The 16,899-nt window shown below is 39.7% G+C and overlaps 1 protein-coding gene across 1 annotated transcript; it reads right to left on the bottom strand.

Moving 5' to 3' along the window:
• Positions 1-3,508: 3,508 nt before the first annotated feature.
• On the bottom strand, positions 3,509-16,273 carry LOC123746469 (alpha-(1,3)-fucosyltransferase C-like). The gene is made up of 8 exons (XM_069318580.1): positions 16,107-16,273; positions 14,242-14,410; positions 10,610-10,782; positions 10,068-10,196; positions 8,217-8,339; positions 7,457-7,642; positions 6,423-6,581; positions 3,509-5,043 (listed from the first exon to the last, which is right to left on the bottom strand). Exons 1-8 carry the CDS (start codon positions 16,271-16,273, stop codon positions 4,821-4,823), a joined length of 1,329 nt encoding a protein of 442 aa, XP_069174681.1. The 3' UTR covers positions 3,509-4,820.
• Between the last annotated feature and the right edge of the window lie 626 nt (positions 16,274-16,899).

Genomic DNA, 16,899 nt, shown 5'->3' on the forward strand with positions numbered 1-16,899 from the left:
TGTGCTCCAAGTTTTTTTTAATGTTGCTCTTTATTTGGGTAAGTTTATCTTCATAGTATTTAGTTTTGGCTCGTCTAATTATTTTAGATAGCAATAACGAGTAATTCTTTGAGAATTCTTTGGAGACAGTTCCTAACCTATACTTCTTCTCAAGGTCATGTTTTGTATTAATGGATTTAAGTATTCACTTTGTAAGCCAAGGATTGTTAAGCCTTTTAGTTTGTGACTTGTTTTGTAAGCATAGGACAGTGGGTGTTATAAAGGCTAAGAGTTGTTTGAAGAAAAGATTGCACTGCTAGGTTGATGTCCCCTATGTTACCTAACTCGGACTCCCAGTTGTTATTATCAGCAGCAGTTATAAAATTGTTTATAGCAGCTTCATTGTGTAGTCTAAAACGTATCTCTCTTGACTCAAGAGGTGGTTTGTTAATGTTAGTTAAGAGAAATGTTGTGTAATGGTCTGTAGTGATATCGGTGATTATACCTGAAGTAAGCGAAGAGGTTATGTTGGTCCAGATGTGATCTAGAGTCGTAGCAGTACTATCAGTGATTCTAGTAGGTCTAGTGATTAAGGGTATGAGGAAGCAGGAATTCATACAGTTGAGGAAGCTAACAGCAGTAGGGTGTTCAGGCTCGCAGAGGTCAATATTAAAGTCCCCTGCGATAATTAGATGGTTTTTGTTCAGTCTGTTATCTAGTATTAGATTTCTAATGTTTGAATTGAATTCGGACACATCAGTGTTAGGAATTCTATAGACTGCACCCACAGACAGGACAGACTCGGCACCCTTGACTCTGAAACTGGCGAAGATATATTCCCCACAGCAGTCTCTAGTACTAATTATTTTTAAGCATGTTAGTTCTTCGTGGTAGTAAAGAGCAGCACCACCACCTCTCTGAATTTGACGGCAGTTGTGAATTGCCGAGTAGTTAGGCATGTTAAAGAATCGAGTAGTTTTGTTTACATTGTTTACATCATGTGCTGTAAAATATCTGCAATTTTGATCATTGAAGTGATGATTGTCATAGACAGTGGATAAGAGGTTTAGTTCTGGGTCTATACTTATCTGCATAAAAAGGCTGTTTGCAGGAAAACAAGGCAAGAATGGCAAATTACAAAATAGAAAACAAAGAAAAAAGTAGAATAAAAATTCTAAAGTAATATAAACTTAATGGTAATTTAAGTAAAAAAAAACTTAATGGGAACTAGGAATGTAAAAAATGAACTAGAATAATTAATAACAATAGATGACCAAAAAAGTCAAAAAGCAATTATGAAAACTATAAAATGAAAAGCTTGCTTACTATACTATTATAAGTACACTATAGTTGAATATTAAAGTTACACTAAAACAAACTGAGGTAGTTTAAATAGAGATACACTCAGGAACACTGGATAATGAAGTTAATACTAGAGGACACAGGCAAAGCCAGTGTGCTATGGAACATGGGAGTAAAAAGAAAAAAGACAATAATAAAGATGACAATATTATTATTATTTTTTTTTAACTAAAGTTAAAACCTTTTGAAAGGAAAGGCAGAGCTAAAGTACACAATGGTAGTTAAATGAGATTATAATTTGAATTCAGGCTATACAGCAGATATCCCACAGTCACTGAGGAAAGAATTAAGGTGAGCTTCTGTGGTTATTGAATAGGTTTTTCCAGTGTCAGTCCTCCTAGCTATAATTTTACCATCTCGCACAAAATAGTGTTTAATTGTGGGGGAATTTTTGCAGAAACCACGCAGTTTAAAAAAGAGATTTTGCCTGAACCTGGTCAGACATTCATTCACATAAACAGTGGATTTACTAGCGACTGCAGATGAGATAAGATCAGTCTTGCGGGAGCAGCTATCTAGTTTTATTCGAATTCTCCTGTTATTTGTACCAGATGATTTGGTACCCACTCTATAAGCTGATTTGATGTAATTTTTTTGGATTGAATACCTTAACTTATCCTGCAATACCTTGATCACGATGGCAGCACAGTCTTCTCCATCAGTTTCATGGAGAAAATCACGTGAAGAGATAATTACAGACTCATGTTGCTCATTCTCCTGACGGCTTCATGGGACGCGGTCGAGTGCACGCTACGCTCCTCACTCTAAGCTGTATTTCAGCCCTTAAACTATCGCCAGATGATGTAGACCGCCACCCACAGGCAGCTAAGTACATGGAGTCCAAGCATGTTATAGCAAAACCAAAGTAACCAACCAAAATCAACTCATTCCATCTCAAACAAGTTTCAAAACAATCCTCTACGGCTGAGTACCAGTGCATGCTGCCGCCACCGCGCTGCCTGACGCAAGTTTCTTCACAATATATACCCCCAGTTCATTCTAACCAATCATGTCTCCTAAAAATGTGACTGTGCAGGGAAATAAGGACAACAAACCCCTTAACAAGGCATCCATCCCGGCCAACTCTAACAACATTCGTGTTTCTCTGTCTGGAAGCTCTGGGGTCCGTGGCGGCGGTGCTGCCCTCCCTTCCACCCCATTGAGCCAGGGAGTGGTGTCCTCTCAATCCTCTCCTATGAACACGCTAACATCCCAGTTTAAGCAATTCAAGCGAGCTTCCGGTCCCTCACCGGAATTCCCTAACTGGACCGAGAATCAGTGGTTCAAAAAGTTGTGCCAAGTCCTCGAGTCTCAAAATGCTATCATCTTGAGTCTTCTTAATGAGAATCTAGCGAACCGCGCTAATCTCCAACATCAACAACAAGAAATAACCCTCCTCCGTGAGATATTAGAAACTTTAAGGCTAGCCAAGACCAACTACAGCATGATTTGAATGATCTCCGTGAGGAAATCAATCTTCTGAAAACCGATGAAGCCATAAAAAAACAGGAGAAAGCTCTCAGCAAAATGACTGCATGTATCAGTACATTTTCAGCCCAACGTTCTGTCTCCCAGGAAGAACAAGACCAACAAAAGCTGCTAGACTCTGTTATTGTGTCGTCCCAAGATATACCTGTGGAATGTGAAAGTGAAAAGTGTGTCGAAATAGCTCAGGCTCTCATAAAAAACAAATTGCAGGTCATTGTAAACAAAACTGACGTTATTGCTGCCTACAGAGTAGGCAAAAAGAATCCATCAGGTCAAAACCAGCGGAAAATTCGCCTGAAGCTGACTTCCCAGTTCATGAAATCCCATCTAGTCCGGACAGCTGCATCCCAACGGAAGGGATTATACATCAACGAGTGCTTGACTAGGAACAGACAGCAACTCCTCTACCGCCTGCGTCAAATCCGTCAACAAAACCCAGATGCGATTCATCAGTGCTTCGTTAGAGATGGACTGATAAAGGTGAGAAAAACCGCAGAGGGCAAAATGTTTACAATTGCTAATGAAGAGAACCTCAACACTTTCCTCTCCCAATGTGGTTTGTCTCACCATATTATCACACTCAACGAATTAACTTAATTATTCCCCTTGTCAACTAGTGGGGCTAGGTATCCTAAGTCTCCTTGTTTCATTTTTTTACTTAATTTTTAACTTACTCTTATCTAGTCATTTACTGAACTTATTTAATTGAGTGCATTAATAGTTCTTCAGGTCTTATTAATTATACAGTCGTAACTGAACTTTTATAGTTAATAATCATTAGCCTAAATTTGCCTATGTTTATTATTCAACTTTTTCTTTGATTTCATTTATTACCTAGGTTATAGTCGAAAGATTGGTCAATGCAGTTTAATGCTGATCTGTAAGGTTCTAAGGGCAGTAATTATGAGTTACAAGATATCAGCTGGATGGTATTGAAATAGCCAAGCTTAATAGTGAAAAACATCTGATTAGTAATGATTAGTAGAAATTTAAAACCAAAAAATCAATGCATGGGTGTTTGAAATAAGGCAAATAGGATCCTAGAATTGATTTCTAGAAGCGTTAGCCATAAAATACTTGGCGTTATTCTTCAGCTATATCTTGCTCTTGTTATCCCTTAATCTATATTTAGATTATGCAGTTCAGTTTTGGTAGCCATACTAAATAATGGACATAAATTCATTAGAAGGATATCAAAGTTAACACATAAATTAGAAACCTTCCATCTAAAGAGAGATTGAAAAAGCTTAATTAACATTCTCTAGAAAGATGAAGAATTATGTGTGACATGATTGAAGTGTACAAGTGGATGAATGAGCAAAATAAAAGGGATATTGAGAACATTCATAGGAGCCGTGATGAGGGTTCAAACCTATGCGGTGGGTGTTCCCACGCACACGTTGTAGTGACTAGACCACGACATGGTATAAGGATTGCAACCTGGTGTTCTCCTGAACACACGAGGGTTTTCCGAGACATCCACTGAAGCCAAAAGATGATTTTCCCACAATCCCCCTCCCCATGCACTCTGGCGCTGTCATCTAGGACTTGTTCTACCTAGATGAATCAATGGGAGCCGGTCGGCCGAGCGGACAGCACCCTGGACTTGTGATCTTGTGGTCCTGGGTTCGATCCCAGGCCCCTGTTACCTAGCAGTATAATAGGTACCTGGGTGTTAGTCAGCTGTCACGGGCTGCTTCCTGGGGGTGGAGGCCTGGTCGAGGACTGGGCCGCGGGGACACTAAAAAGCCCCGAAATCATCTCAAGATAACCTCAAGATATCTCTGACGCTCCTCTTTCCATACACAGAGAGTAATCACACTAACGTGACTGACGCAGTCACGTTAGTGACTTTGTAATCTCTCTTCGTACGGAAGCTTTCTAATTCCTGGTGATGCCTCCTCTGTACCCGTCCAAGGGAGTTCACGTCCATGCTAGAGTGCGGAGACCAACACGAGATGTTGTCCCCATTGACAAAGGCAGTGATGTTGTTATCGTTGGTGGTCTTGCAGTGGGACATAACCGGAGATGTTTCCATTAATGAAGGCACTGATGTCCCTGTCGCTGCGGGTCTTACAGTGGGAGCCGTCAAGGAACCAGTTCTTCAGATCGTACATCTTGGTGGTGTTGTCGGTGTGGAGCCGCTCGCACAGGTCGCAGTAGGTCCTGGCAGTGGTCGAGAGGAAATTTGGAACCCAGTGATACCTCTTCCATCTGAGGAAATAAGCAATAAATTAACCATTTCTTAAGAACAGTCTCATACACTATAAAAAAAGGTATGTGTGTCTATTTAACTAAATGTAAACTCTGTCAGCAGAACTATTGGCATACTTTGGGTCATAATATAATGGAATGTGAAAAAATCGCGGAATTCAGAGATAACACCATCAATGGAGCCCAAGAAATGTGTAAGTACTTCATTCATAATGATGTGCTGCCGGGAATCCAAAGTATCCAAAATTTGCATATTGTAGATACAGCCTGCACATGACTGTAAAGCTGCCGCCCAGTTGGGTGGGTGTGGAGCACATGACTGTAAAGCTGCCTGCCCAGTTGGGTGGGTGTGAAGCACATGACTGTAAAGCTGCCGCCCAGTTGGGTGGGTGTGCAGCACATGACTGTAAAGCTGCCACCCAGTTGGGTGGGTGTGGAGCACATGACTGTAAAGCTGCCGCCCAGTTGGGTGGGTGTGGAGCACATGACTGTAAAGCTGCCGCCCAGTTGGGTGGGTGTGAAGCACATGACTGTAAAGCTGCCGCCCAGTTGGGTGGGTGTGCAGCACATGACTGTAAAGCTGCCGCCCAGTTGGGTGGGTGTGCAGCAAGACTAGTAACTGTGTGACTCACCATAGATGTAAAGAGCCTTGTATAGTGACTGTTGTGAGCCACTTGTTAAATCACTTGTGACACAAAAGATAATTGATGTGTGTATTAGTGTGGGTGATTAAATATGTATGTGTATGTATATATGTATACGTATGTATATGTACATGTATGCATGAGTATGTGTACATGGATATATAACATTAATAATTTTGTAACTAGCATCAAAAGACTGTTATTTGCTTAGCTCAACGAACTAGAGGGTTCAGTTCCTGAACCGATTGTGTGCCTCTGTAATCCTTTACACCACCGCCCACGGGTTGGGTATGGGGTGCATAATAAAGAAAGAAATTGAACTGAATTGCCTAAAGCAAACATATTCTATATCAACTCAGCTGTCACAGCTGCGCCAGTTATTTGACATTACCAAAAGCCTCATGTTAATGAGTTATTACCAACACAGTCACATTAATGTGATTACTTGGGCACAGGGAGGGGGTAAGCTGTCACTTTGTGTATATATATATATATATATATATATATATATATATATATATATATATATATATATATATATATATATATATATATATATATATAAATATAAATATATATATATATATATATATATATATATATATATATATATATATATATATATATATATATATATATATATATATATACATACAGTACATATAATTATTTATTTACAAGAAAGAGGAATGTTGTGATAGTGGAACTGGAGAAGTTTTTTTTTTTTTTACTTGCCTGAAGTATTCGTTATAGGCTGTATCGTTGTTGTTGAGGTAGATGAGGTGGTCAGCGAGGGCCTTGACCGAGGGGAAGCTGAGGGCGTCGATGTAGGAATGTGGAGGAGCGTGTTGAGCATAGTTGGCCAGTCCATACACCACAGGTACTGTCTCCAGCCTGTAGGGAGCATATCTCACTGTACTGTGCACCCACACTGCCACACTACCTGTCACTACCACACTACCTTGTCACTACCACACTACCTGGTCACTACCACACTACCTGGTCACTACCACACTACCTGGTCACTACCACACTACCTGGTCACTACCACACTACCTGGTCACTACCACACTACCTGGTCACTACCACACTACCTGGTCACTACCACACTACCTGGTCACTACCACACTACCTGGTCACTACCACACTACCTGGTCACTACCACACTACCTGGTCACTACCACACTACCTGGTCACTACCACACTACCTGGTCACTACCACACTACCTGGTCACTACCACACTACCTAGTCACTACCACACTACCTGGTCACTACCATGGGAGGCAAACACCTGCGTATCAACATATGAGTCTTACAAAATATTTACATTTGAAACCTTAACTCGAATATTGGTATTTTCTCTACTGTCACATTAACCAACTTCCAGTTATTAGGCAAAATACAGAACGAAATTATTATAATACTCACGATGTGATATCGTTATATTAATAAGCCTTCACAAACCCTTCAGATATTGTGCCTAATAAGACAAGGAGAAGGAGAACTAACAGGATAAAGCGTCAAGCCATTACGACTATATACCACTTGGAAGGGGCCAGGATAAGGATTTAGGATGGGACAGGGGGCTAAAGGAATGGTGCCCAATGGTGTGGACGGTCGGGGATTGAACGCCGACCTACATGCAGCGAGACCGTCGCTCTACAGTCTTGCTCAGGTGGATGGTGCTAAGACAGGATAGTATGATAATGTACTTATAAATACAGGCCTACCTTACTTTGTTAGAGCTGAAGGATGGCTCAGAAAGTACCTTAATATGTTAAAGAACTTCTCAGTCACATAGTCTTGACACAGAGAGTTCTCAAAGGAGAAGTAGAATTTGTAGTCTTCAGAGACCATCTTGTAGCACTTCCTTAAGGTCTTCATCTCACACTTCCGCTTCCCACAATGTCCGTACTGGTCCACCTCGATCCATTTCCTCAACGTATTTACCAACCTTAAATATTCAACAAGAATATATTTATACAATTAGGGGTGCCTGGGATAGCCTATCTCACCCCTGACCCCTCACTTTTCCCTTTTCCCTCCCACCTTTCTTCCCTCCCACCCCTCTTCCGTCTCTGCCATCTCTTCTTCTGTCATTTCCCCCCCCCCCCCGTCAGGAGAATGTTGATTGTGACAAAACTACCACGAATTTTTAGGATAACATTTGATAAAATTGATGTAAATGGCGGGAGACCACGAGCAGGCCTTTCTTCCTTGTAACTACACTTTGGTAATTACACACACACACATGTACAAACTGTATGGTTCGATAGTATATGCAATACACACTCACGGAAACATATACACAAACTGTGTACCCCAACGGTATATCTATTAAGCATAGCCTGCATAGCTACAAAATATATGCATTACTCACACACACACACACCCGCCACCTGTTGATTGACGGTTGAGAGGCGGGACCAAAGAGCCAGAGCTCAACCCCCGCAAACACAACTAGGTAAGTACAACTAGGTGAGTACACACACACGCTGCATACCTCTATAAAACATGTTTTAACTCACTGTGTCCTGCCACTGATGGGGTTGCAGTTGGAGACAAACCAGGCAGCCATCTTGGTTTTACCGGCTGCGTAGTTTCGGTCAAGAGGAGCCAGCGGAGTCCTCCGCCGGAACACACGCCCGTACCTACAGGCGGCGCGGTCAGGTGTTACCACTATACACGAGTTATACCTTACGCGAGTAATGTTTTCTTTGGATTATGTCCTACAGGAGTTTTCTTTTCCTGCGCTTATATGCCAGTCCGTCCTCCTAAGCTTTCTCAATGTCAAGAAAACGGTCGATTTAAAGTGTCCTCTCCTAACCTACCAGAGGACCCAAAACAGAAAACGGGACAGTGCGTCACTTTCACTTGTCGCTTCCCCTTTTTAAGTAAGACAATTTTAATATACAAGCGGCCTGTATATTACTACTATTATTAAATTATTAGTATTTTAATTTAATTTTAACTAAATTGTTTCTGTATTGTGACTAAATTGTGTATTGTGTCTAAATTGTTACTTAGTTTTGATCCCTTCCCTGACTCTACAATTAAAATTAGTTAAACTTAGAACTAAATTAGTTAGAATTATAACTCGTGTATATTAGTATAAGGTATAACTCGTGTATATTAGTTAAAATTAGAACTACAATTAAAATAGTTACCCTAGACCTGTGTTTATTGTCACTGGTCAGGTCGTCTCCCTAATCTTTGTTTTATACATCTGAAGAAACCCTTTAGGATTTAATTTTGCCTTCCCTCATAAAATTATCTCTGCCTGTTTATGAATTGCTTGAAGAGGCTCATAATTGGCAATCTTAATTATTATTTAATTACTTTTTTGAAGCTTTTCAAGACTATAACATATTCTGTTTTAAGATACGTTTGCATTATTTATATATATATATATATATATATATATATATATATATATATATATATATATATATATATATATATATATATATATATATATATATGTCGTACCTAGTAGCCAGAACGCACTTCTCAGCCTACTATGCAAGGCCAAATTGGCCTAAGAAGCCAAGTTTTCCTGAATTAATATATTTTCTCAAATTTTTTTCTTATGAAAAGATAAAGCTACCCATTTCATTATGTATGAGGTCAATTTTTTTTATTGTAGTTAAAATTAACGTAGATATATGACCGAACCTAACCAACCCTACCTAACCTAACCTAACCTATCTTTATAGGTTAGGTTAGGTTAGGTAGCCAAAAAAGTTAGGTTAGGTTAGGTTAGGTAGGTTAGGTCGTCGAAAAACAATTAATTCATGAAAACTTGGCTTATTAGGCAAATCGGGCCTTGCATAGTAGGCTGAGAAGTGCGTTCTGGCTACTAGGTACGACATATATATATATATATATATATATATATATATATATATATATATATATATATATATATATATATATATATATATATATATATAAAATAAAATAAAAATAATAGGGGTGGTAGGAGAGGAAAAGATTAAAGTATTCAGTGAGAATCCACAAGGTCTTCTCTGAACACTATTCATTTTCTTCTTCGAGGATGTGGGTCCCTTTAATTAAACCAGTGGTGGTACCCCTATATATATATATATATATATATATATATATATATATATATATATATATATATATATATATATATAAAGTCCTGATAGATTATTCGGAAATATTTATTTTTTGATAGACTATTCAAAATTATCTAATTCCTGATAGATTATTCTAAATTATCTCATTCCTGGTAGATTATTCTAAATTATCTCATTTCTGGTAGATTATTCTAAATTATCTAATTCCTGATAAATTATTCTAAATTATATAATCCCTAATAGATTATTCTGAAAATCGTCAGTGTTGCAACATACGGTAGCGGAAAGTCCGAATCAGGTCTGTAGGTGATTGTCCAGTTGAAGACGTTCATGTAGGGTTTAGGGTCTCTGAAGAGGTGGGGCGGAGGTTCGAGCAGCCAGAACACGTAGCGGGTGTGGGCTGACCTGTTCGCAAACCCGCAAGTCTTAGCCGCATGTCAAAATATATTGGTAAAACAATTTAAACCTACTTTTTTAAAACCATTGTGAAGGGATTTTTATTTTGGCTAGGCTATGAAGTGGCTATGAATTTTGAATTAGGCTATGAATTTTTATTTTGGCTAGGCTAAGCCTGCAGAATTACAGCTATGGTAGTTTGGAAGAGGTATATTAAGACGTAAATACAAATGACAGGTGCACTTCTCTCTGTTTATACTATCGTGGATTTAATATAATATTTAGCCATCTCTCTCTCTCTCTCTCTCTCTCTCTCTCTCTCTCTCTCTCTCTCTCTCTCTCTCTCTCTCTCTCTCTCTCTCTCTCTCTCTCTCTCTCCCCCCCCCACCCCCCCCCCGGAACATATTTAAGATAATTCTCACCGCTCTGTAGGAAAGGAAGCATCACCGGACCTGAAGTGGAAGAGCACAGCATCGAGGTCCCGGAGTGGGAACCTGGAGCGGTCAGCCGTGGCGGTGCAAGTGTTGACGCGACACCCGGCCCGCAGGAACGCCTCCCGACCAAACCCGAAATAAAAGTATCGGTTTCCGAATACCTGTAAACGTAACGTTCTTGGCAATGAGGCAATTCTTGGCAATTCATGTATACAAGAAAGGCCGCTGGAAACCTCACGTTCTCGCGGACATACTGATGTGTAACACTGCTGCTGATCTCGTCGAGAACCAAGTTTGAGGATAATCCACACCACTTCTTTAAAAGTTCAAATGTGGATCAGCTATGTAACACACTGGTGGGCCAGGAATGGACCACACCAGTGTGCTAGGTAAGGATCTTTCTGGATGAAAAAGGTACAGTCCACTGGTTGGCCAGGTTTACCCCACACTGTGGGGACAGCTGTGGGCCAGCTGTAGGCCAGCTGTAGGCCAGCTGTAGGCCAGCTGGCTAGCCAGTAAACGATCATACTGCAATGTGGTGGAGATCTTCCGTACCGCTGACCACAAGTTGCAGGTTTAGTGCTCGCCTGTGAATAACAGGCACACGTTCCTTTAATATAATGAGACTTAACTGCCTATGTTCATTATGACGTTAAACCCCGTTTCCGCTACGGGAGTAACGACCGTATAACACTTTGGATATGAGTGACTCCTTCCCCCATAGGTCTCAGACGGTCATGGAGTGAAATGCGAAGTCAATAAAGTCGGGAATCTATATTACGTTAATGGTAATCTGGCCTTAATTGAGCGCCAAGCATAGCCCGAGTACTCGGTGTTCCCGGGACAAGGAAAGCGTTAACTGCTTGCCGGTATAATGAGGACGGAACCATCATTTAATATATTATAAATAACACTACAACCTGTTCTGAAGGTTGTATAGCCAGCCCGTCCTCTTAAGGTTTCCCAACGTCAAGAAAATGGTCATATAAAGTGTCCTAACCTGCCAGAGGACCCATAACAGAAAGCGGGACAGTAAACGTCACTTTCGCGAGCCGATTCCATTTTCTAGTCCAACGATTTTTGGCTGTTTGTAACGCATACAAATAAATACAAAGTCTTTGTAAAAGGACAGGTTGGTACATTAATTATAATTATCAAAGATGATTTCCAGTCTGGTAAATCATCTCTCTCTCCAAGAGAGAATGTCTGTCTGGGCAAGATGCTTAAAGCTAACTTCACCCAACTTTGCAGGGGAAATGGTCTAGGGTACGGGACGGACATAGGCTGATCGGAGGGTCACCAGAATTTAAGAGGGAACAGCATGTCTAGGGTCTCATTCTAACCCCCGATGACGATTTTTGGCACTGCGTACCGCCGACGCCTAGCAAAATATTTGGAAACAAAAATTAAAAAAATAACTTATAGTAATAAACACATTATTATCTGCGGTTGGAAAAATTAACATAAATGTTTTCTGTTATTCCTACTTTAGTCATAGTAGAAGAAAACACATTATTCTCCCGCAGTGCTAAAGGCTTTCTCAAGCTCCGCTACTTTCTCAAAGGAAACGGGTAACTATTACATTTGTAGCGAGTTAATCTTATACTCGCTCCATTATCTCATTACCTTAATAGCATAACTAATTACCGAAGCTACAATCCTTTCCCGAATTACAGGTAATACTCTTCTCGTCTTGTTGGAGGAAGCTGAGGTGTAATCACCATATAAGCAACGATTTGATGAATAGTAAACAGTTCAATTTCCAGTCAACAATGTAGCACTCGGCGTGTACAGTCCTAATCGACCCAAGACACTACAGCTTCGACACAGAGCAGACAGCAGGCTACGACCGCATCGAGCCGCCACGCTCTCGCTCCCCGAGTTCAGACACTCACAATTCTCAATCGAGCCACTACGCTCTCCCACATAGAGTTCCACGACTCCGGCCTCACTCAGCTCTGGTCCAGGCTTCGTCTCAACGTCTACGACACTGCTGTATCCAGGACTACTAAATAAATATGAAACCCACTAAACACTGTGTATCTAATCAACCCAACAACGTAACATAATTGTGCGTTACACATTTTGGATATTTCACAGTACTAAGCTCTCCCATCAGCAGATATCCCACTCCAATGGTAGACTATTATATTAACTTAAGAAAATTAGATACAGTCTGTGAAAGACGGAGACCGAGGCAGAATGAGAAAGAGAGAGGTGCAGATACACAAGACAGAGACAGAAATAGGGAAAGAAGACAGGAGAAGTTGGAGAGGAGTACGTATGTTTAAAGAAAGTGACAGAGAAAAGGCAATACTTGAAGAGAGGGAAGGGTGAGGGGGAAACATGTGAGATGGGGGGGGAGGGACATGATGGTAGGCGAGGTGAGTGTAGCACCATAAATGGGGTTTATTTACAAGTTTAACTGATAGTGGTGGTAGTCAAGTCACTCAGGAAATTGTGTCACCAGGATGTTGGCTACTTGACTATGGAAAAGCCACACCTCAGAGTGTTAAAGCACACATGTCGTATGGCCAGAGGTCAGGTCGTGTCACTAGAGGGGACTTTGCACTGTGCTGCGATATATCTGTGGCGATATAGATGTCCATCTATCCTTACAATATATATTTACATAAATGTCAATCTTTAATTTGTGAATGATTACCTTTAAATCTGATATACCTTTAAGTTCATATATTTATTTCTAAAAATCATGAAATTTAGAAGAGAGAGTGAAGGGCACACTTTGATAAACATGTTTGTTACAGAGTAAGATATTGCAGTGATTATATGTTATCCTCAAGTAGAGATAAGTGTTGAAAAAGAGATGAGTTCCAGTTTTTGCCTTAAAATATTAAAATATATGGTGGCAGCTTTTACCCACCTGTCTCTCTAAGTCTACCTTTCATCCCGTTTTCTATCTCTCCATTTTCTCTTTCATTAACACACCTCTTCCTCCCCTTCAACAACACCCTTTTCCCCCAATGTTATTTACCTATTCATTCTTTTCAGTACTTTATTCACTCTCCCCAGTGTTGTACACAGTGTTTCACTCTCCCCAGTGTTGTACACAGTGTTTCACTCTCCCCAGTGTTGTACACAGTGTTTCACTCTCCCCAGTGTTGTACACAGTGTTTCACTCTCCCCAGTGTTGTACACAGTGTTTCACTCTCCCCAGTGTTGTACACAGTGTTTCACTCTCCCCAGTGTTCATTCTTGTGCTGTTCAGTGTTTTACTGTGTATTGAACACACATGCTTTGTACAATCAGACTCTTGGATATTATTTACGTACATCGAAACATGTAACATATAATAATAATAATAATAATAATAATAATAATAATAATAATAATAATAATGATAAATAATAGTAACATAACATGGGATCACTGTAATAAAATTCCTTGTTTTCTCTGTCAAATATCATGCCTTTTTCCCGAACTATGTTGCCTGGTCCTCTCTTTGCCAATCATTGAAAACGAGAAAGAGTACTGAGCTCATATTAACTAATAATTAATATTAATAACCAAGACATTAATGGCCACATAAATTATCAATACATACAATTAATTATCAAATATATACACCATTTTCAAAGAAGCTATAAATATCGACTCACTTCATTCCAAAATAAGATCTTCTTCAGTGGAGGATCGTGAGAACCCCGTTTGTGTACGTTTTTGGGCTTGTCCACAAAAATATTCACGTTCTCGGAGTCTGTAGCTTCAGAGAGCGGATCCTCGTAAGGAAAATTAGAGTCCCCTAAAGCCTTCGAGGCGTTCACGGTTCTGTAAGATAAAGTAATTGAGATGAATGTTTTCCCAACGAATGACTTGAAGACAACATCGAATTGCCTGGCATCACTGGGAAATGGTTTTTGCTCTTCAGAAAGCACACATTTATATGTAACCACACTAGAAGTATTAAATGAAGGGCAATTATTCTATATAATTAGTTTATGAGGCATCGGCAAGAACGCAATTGAGAGTTAAAATAGCATATCATGTTTCCGAAAGTGATTTATTTTGTTACTAGTGTAACTTATTAATGCTTTTTTCCAAAATGATGAGTTTCAAGGAAATTACATTGCTTACTGTGTAAACAGTGAGACAAAGTTTACAATTCATATGCAGTCAAGTATTTAGAAAGCTACAAGGTTTGACTTTCAAATACTAATATTATTGGCGACTAAATCTGACAATTTTAAACCTAAACAGTTCTTCCCTAACAATACTTAGCAAACAAACTTTGCAGAACTGAGTTTCAGCTCCCAGACCGCGCCTTGCCAACTATCAGTTGTCTAATACTATAAATCACAACCCCTTTTTTTGTCTAGTTATACCTGCTTTTAAGGTTATGAATAATGGAAATTCTTATTCTCAACTTCATTCTTCTCCATTAGTACCTTATATCATTACACAGGAGGGAACCGGAACAGACAACTGCTGACTCCTGTTAGCAGGCCGAGAGCTTATTCCCTTCCCATAGCTCATGTAAGTGTTAACCACTAGTTTTCTCTGGAACACAACCAGCCAATCGGTTAACAACCAGGTACCCTCATTACTGCTGGGTGAACAGGGGCGAACAATTAAGGATTAGTACCCAGTCCATCCTCCCTGGCCTTGACTCGAAGTGAAACCGAATGCGTTTACACTACACCACCAGAGACAGTCACGTGACTTTACACAAAAGTATTATCTCGCGTAGTTTTTGTTCGTCTGAGTGTGCGGGTCCCAGTCATCTCCTCTCATCACGTTACTGCTCAACCTAATCATTGTCTCTACGTTATCAAGATCTCGGAGGATTTTATATGTCTGCATCATGTCCACACTATTTCTTGTTCTTTCTCAAATTGCATTTAGTCCTGTGTAACGTGGGAACTTGTCTAGTTATACACCTGGGAACTTGGCACTGGTGCCATATGCTGTAACAATGCTTGAGTAATGCTAAGTATAACGTTTTGAATGCTAAGTATAATCTTTGGATGCTATATATTACGTTTTGAATTATAACGTTTTGAATGCTAAGTATAACGTTTGGATGCTATATATAACGTTTTGAATGCTATTATAATGTTTTGAATGCTAAGTATACCATGTTGATACCTACACCTGGCAGGTGCCACCACAGAGCTACCACCTCCAGAACCATTGAGACATTAGAAAGAATTTTGTCAGTGTCAGAGTAGTTAACAGGTGGAATGCATTAGGCAGTGATGTGGTGGAGGCTGACTCCATGCACAGTTTCAAATGTAGATATGATAGAGCCCAGTAGGCTCAGGAACCTGTACACCTGTTGATTGACAGTTGAGAGGCGGGACCAAAGAGCCAGAGCTCAACTTCCACAAGCACAACTAGGCGAGTACAATACAAACACCTGCACTAGGATGGTGCCATATAGAATAGCAAAAAAGTGTAAAATACTGAGTAAAAAATCGTGAGTAGAATAAGTGTATTGATGTGAGACTAACTATCCATTACTTACCTTGAACTTGTATTGATGATTGTTGATGGCAGTAGGTCTACTTTCCATGCACTTATATTGATGGCTTGTAAACCAAAAAAAGGGTTTACTCGGTACGACAAAAGTCTTGAGTAGTTTTCAGAGTAGAAGAGATAAGTGAGGATGGTCGCCAGGCACAACGTGACCATTACACTGTGAAACACAGCCAGATATTACACCTTTTGTCTCGACCTCGGCCAGGTATTATTAATATATTAAGACTAAACTCTGCCAGGGATTATTAGTATATTAAGACTGTAAACTCGGCCAGGCATTTATTAATATATTAAGACTGTCAACTCGGCCAGGGATTTATTAATATATTAAGACTGTCAACTCGGCCAGGCATTTATTAATATATTAAGACTGTCAACTCGGCCAGGGATTTATTAATATATTAAGACTGTCAACTCGGCCAGGCATTTATTAATATATTAAGACTGTCAACTCGGCCAGGGATTTATTAATATATTAAGACTGTCAACTCGGCCAGGCATTTATTAATATACTAAGACTGTCAACTCGGCCAGGCATTTATTAATATACTAAGACTGTCAACTCGGCCAGGAATTTATTAATATACTAAGACTGTCAACTTGGCCAGGGATTTATAAATTCGTAATATTCATGAGAAACATTTGGGTATATGCAAGACACGTGACACATGAGGAAAGTGAGGCAAGTAAGACACATAGAGCACACATGAGACACATATGGGGGAAAACTGATTCGTGGGATTTAGATATTTAGCAATTTATATTAAAGTATATAGTAA

Source organism: Procambarus clarkii, chromosome 90, assembly GCF_040958095.1.
Source record: "Procambarus clarkii isolate CNS0578487 chromosome 90, FALCON_Pclarkii_2.0, whole genome shotgun sequence".
Taxonomy (NCBI): Eukaryota; Metazoa; Arthropoda; class Malacostraca; order Decapoda; family Cambaridae; genus Procambarus; species Procambarus clarkii.